Source organism: Panthera onca, chromosome C1 (genome assembly GCF_046562875.1).
Source record: "Panthera onca isolate mPanOnc1 chromosome C1, mPanOnc1 haplotype 2, whole genome shotgun sequence".
Taxonomy (NCBI): domain Eukaryota; kingdom Metazoa; phylum Chordata; class Mammalia; order Carnivora; family Felidae; genus Panthera; species Panthera onca.
Window position 1 is genome coordinate 114,506,916 of NC_138346.1, and position 3,909 is coordinate 114,510,824.

The following is a 3,909-nucleotide window of genomic DNA, read 5'->3' on the forward strand; positions in this document are numbered from 1 at the left end:
GTGTATCCTGTGTGGAATATCAGAGATCCTCCAGTTCTCCTCAAGCTCCCCTCCTCCTACCGACTCCACAGACTGCTGGGTGACCTGTCTAGCCTGGACCTGAGAGCTTTAACCCAGATTGAGGAGCAAGAGTTATTTTTCTTGTTCCCTCATTCCTCCTGCCTTTTATCCATATTCTCCTACCAGACTCCAGGACACTGAGGGGAGACAGAAAACCCACAAGAAAGCCCACTGGTTAAGGAAAGCTCAGACCATGGGTACAATAAACTCAAGAAAAAGAGTAATAAAGAAGCTTATCCCAGTCTTTTTTTAATAAACCCAGCATTGATTTTGAAAGAAGACGAAGATAAAGACGAAGATGAAGACAAAGAAGAAGGAGAAGAAGCTTATCCCAGAGAGTCAGGAAGGTGTAAAAAAACCAGTCATTATGCAGGACTCAGGCTATGAGAGTATCATCTTTATTGTCACATGGCCTCCTTCTGTCCTCAATCCTGGGTCTGCCTATCAGGATAGATCATGGCTCAGGCTGCCAACCCACACACTTGGCTGAGCAGCTGCCTGCCAAAGGAGGAGCACGGGACTTTAGGGATATTCTCACTCCATTTTAATGGGAGTTTACAACCTAGTTGGGCAGGGAAAGGTAAATAATTCAAGAGATGTTGCAGACAGTTGCCAAATGGTTGGTGTGGACAATGCAATGAGTTCTAGGAAGTCAGTGCAGGTTACTGTGAGTAGGAAAAAACAGAAAAGACTCCAAAGAAAAGGTCTTGAAAGATGGTCTGGATTTCAGAGGCTGGGCATAGCAGAGAAGTGGTCCCTGTAAGGCAGGGGGGTGGGGGAGGTGGTTGGTGTGGAGGTGAGCAGAGACTTGGAGGCAGGAACATCCTGTGGCCCTGGTGGCCAGGCTGGTCTAGCTAGAACTGAGGGTTCCTATAGGGGAAGATCCAGATATGAGGCTGGAAAGGTGCCTGGCACCCAGGTGTGGATCCTGAGATGGCAGGCAGTGGAGTTCCAACATCACCTCTGCAGCAGGGAGCCTCCAACTGCCTTTGGAGAGAGGCACATAGGGACATGTTGGAAATCGAGGTCTGACATTTTCAGGACAGAAAGCAGGGATGTCTCAGCCATGCTTCTTTAAAAAAAAGCACCCTTTGTTCCAGCAGAAGGACCTCCTTTTACTCCAACATAGGGGCCTCCTTGGTCTCCACAATCACTGACACCCTGTGGCTCTGGAATCGTATCACAGGGTCCACAGCTGTCACCACTTCCTTGCCACTGGTTATAAGCAGCTGGGTCGCAGCTTGGAGCCTCGGTGTCCAGGCGGCATGGGCTGGACTCATGACAGCCCAGGTCCCCCGGACATGGGATTGGATTGGGGCCTGAGCACGGGCTGGGATCGCACGGGGGCTCCACACAGGGCTCCGGGCTCGGGCACGGCGCTGGAAGGGGAATTGGCTCCGGGAGTGAATGAGGTTCTGGGTGCTCATAGGGCTGTAGACACGGACGCCATTCGGGAAATTCACGCTGCGCTGGGAGAGGACGTGGGGCTGGACGTGGCTCTGGACACAGACAGGGTTCAGAGAGTCGCCGCGGTGGAGGACACGGACGAGGCCCTGACCTCGAGCTTGGCTCTGGGCGAGGATACAGCCGCGGAGCAGGACGTGGGCATGGACAGGGGGCAGGGGGTGGGCATCGATGCATCGGCGGCTCTGGACTTTGGTCCCGACGCCGCGGTGGACAGAAGCTTGGGAGTGGACGTGACTTTGCACGTGGCCTCAGCTCCGGGCAGGAGGCACCCCAGGAGGGTCGTGGGACACAACTCTCAGAGCAGCGTCTGATGGGAGGAATCTGAACAGGACACTTTTGCGGGGGGACCTGCTTGGGGCAGCAGGGGGAAGAAATCTCTATCCGGCACTTGGGACCACATCTCTGAGAGCAGCCTGAAGTGCGAGCCCGAGGACAGCCACTGCTATAGATGGGCTCCGAGCGGCGCGGAGGGGTGCAGTAGTTATAGGAGCCCGAAGAGCACGCTGATGACAGGCAGCCGCTGTAGTAGGGCTCAGACCGTCGTGGTGGGGAGCAGCTGCGGTAGGAAGGCTGCAGCTGGCGAGCAGGGAGGCATCTGCTGGAGCTCCGCGAGCGACGCTGTGCGGTGAAGCTCCGGTAAGAGCCAGTGGCCTGGCACTGGGGTGCGCAAGTGCTAAATGCTGCCCGGGACTGGCGCTGGGGGGCGCAGTCGCCGTAGTAAGCCCCAGATCGGAACTGCGGGGCACAGGTGCTGTAGGAAGCCTGGGACTGACGCTGCGGGGAGCATCTGCTGGAGGAGCCCTGATACTGGCACTGAGTGGAGAATCTTCCCTGAGTCTGGGAAACTGGGGGAGAAGCCACGTAAGTCTGGACAGGCTGAGAAGCTGGACAGGGTATGTAGGTCTGGACTGGGTATTCCACATAACAAGTTTCTGTATAATAAACTGGAGCACATTCCATATAGCAGGTCTGAAAAGGGCATGGGGCTTCACACTGCACATAGGAAACCTGAGGCTGGCATGGAGCCTGGCATTGAACACAGGAAATTTGAGACTGGCTTGAAGCCTGGCTCTTCGCTTGGGTGGTCTGGGACTGGCTTGAAGCCTGGCCCTTCACTTGGGTGGTCTTAGACTGGCATGGAGCCTGACACTTCACCTGTGTGGTCTGGGACTGGCATGGAGCCTGGCATTTTACCTGGGAAACTTGAACTGGGCATGGTGCGGGGCACTCCACAATTTGCATCTCACAAGGTGCTTGGACCACAACCTGGCTCCTGGCACTGGGATTCTGGGAGGGATAGAAGGAGGAGCCCTTCACACAGCACTGGGGGAGTGGCATGCAACACTGAATCTGCTGCTGGTCACACATGGTTCTGATGCAGGCAGGTGATGGGACCTGAGGGTAGAAAGACCAGTGTTAGGAGCATGAGCTGTTGAGAAGAAGGGGACAAGACCAAGGGGAAGACACCCTGCTTCTTCCCTGTCCTTTCCTCTCCAACTCTTAACCTTTACCCAAGAACACTTCTGAGATGGACTCAATATTAGTTACCGCTGCCCATGAGACCTGCCTTGGATCTACCAAAGGACCTGAGGTCCTGATCTGAAGGAGCTTCAAAGGCACATCCGGGGTTGCAGATGTCCAGGGTCTCCCCCTGGAGGATGGACATACCAGTGTTCAACACAAGAGGGCGTTGAAGACAGCATGATTCCTTGGCCTAAGTGGCAGGAGAGCCACTTATAGGAGGTAGAAGTAACACTGCTTCCAAAGCAGAGGCCGTGCACCCACAGAGGCTTGACTATCCTCACATACATGCACTGGGAACACATACATGTGAAAACATGTAAAAATGAGTGTATTAGAGCAAACACTCAGGTACCATCTGCACTCAAAGCATCCACTAGAAAGTCAAGGATCAACCCCAACATAAAATGCTTGTTTCTCTACAGTCAATCTTTTTAGGTGAACGTGTTTAAATGACCCTCATGGACATATGCACACACACACACACACACACACACACACACACACACAACATACAAGCCTTGGAAAGGCTCAGAACCAACATGGCAACTTGCCCAGGCTGGTTGCTGTTGTAAATCACCCAAAGTGGGACAGTCTGCTGGCCTCAGAAATGGTTTCTCCCCGGTCCCTCTTAAAAGCAGGGAGCAACTGCCTGAGATGGGGTAACCCAGAAAGTGCAAGATTCCTAAATCACAAGACTGACATTCAGCCACACATAAACCCCTCCACAGCAGGAGCATAACAAATATGACTTGGAGGATGCAGGCATACTCTCTAACACCACACGTAGCCAGGGAGAAACAGAAGACAGTCTCCATTCCTCTGTCCTTCCCAAATTCACCTGTTCGTGTACAGGCAGCC

At 53.8% G+C, this 3,909-nt stretch overlaps 1 protein-coding gene across 1 annotated transcript; it reads right to left on the reverse strand.

Moving 5' to 3' along the window:
- Nucleotides 1-1,134: 1,134 nt before the first annotated feature.
- On the reverse strand, nt 1,135-2,916 carry KPRP (keratinocyte proline rich protein). Its single transcript, XM_060623773.1, has one exon. The coding sequence runs from the start codon at nt 2,893-2,895 to the stop codon at nt 1,135-1,137; it is 1,761 nt and encodes a 586-aa protein (XP_060479756.1). The 5' UTR covers nt 2,896-2,916.
- Between the last annotated feature and the right edge of the window lie 993 nt (nt 2,917-3,909).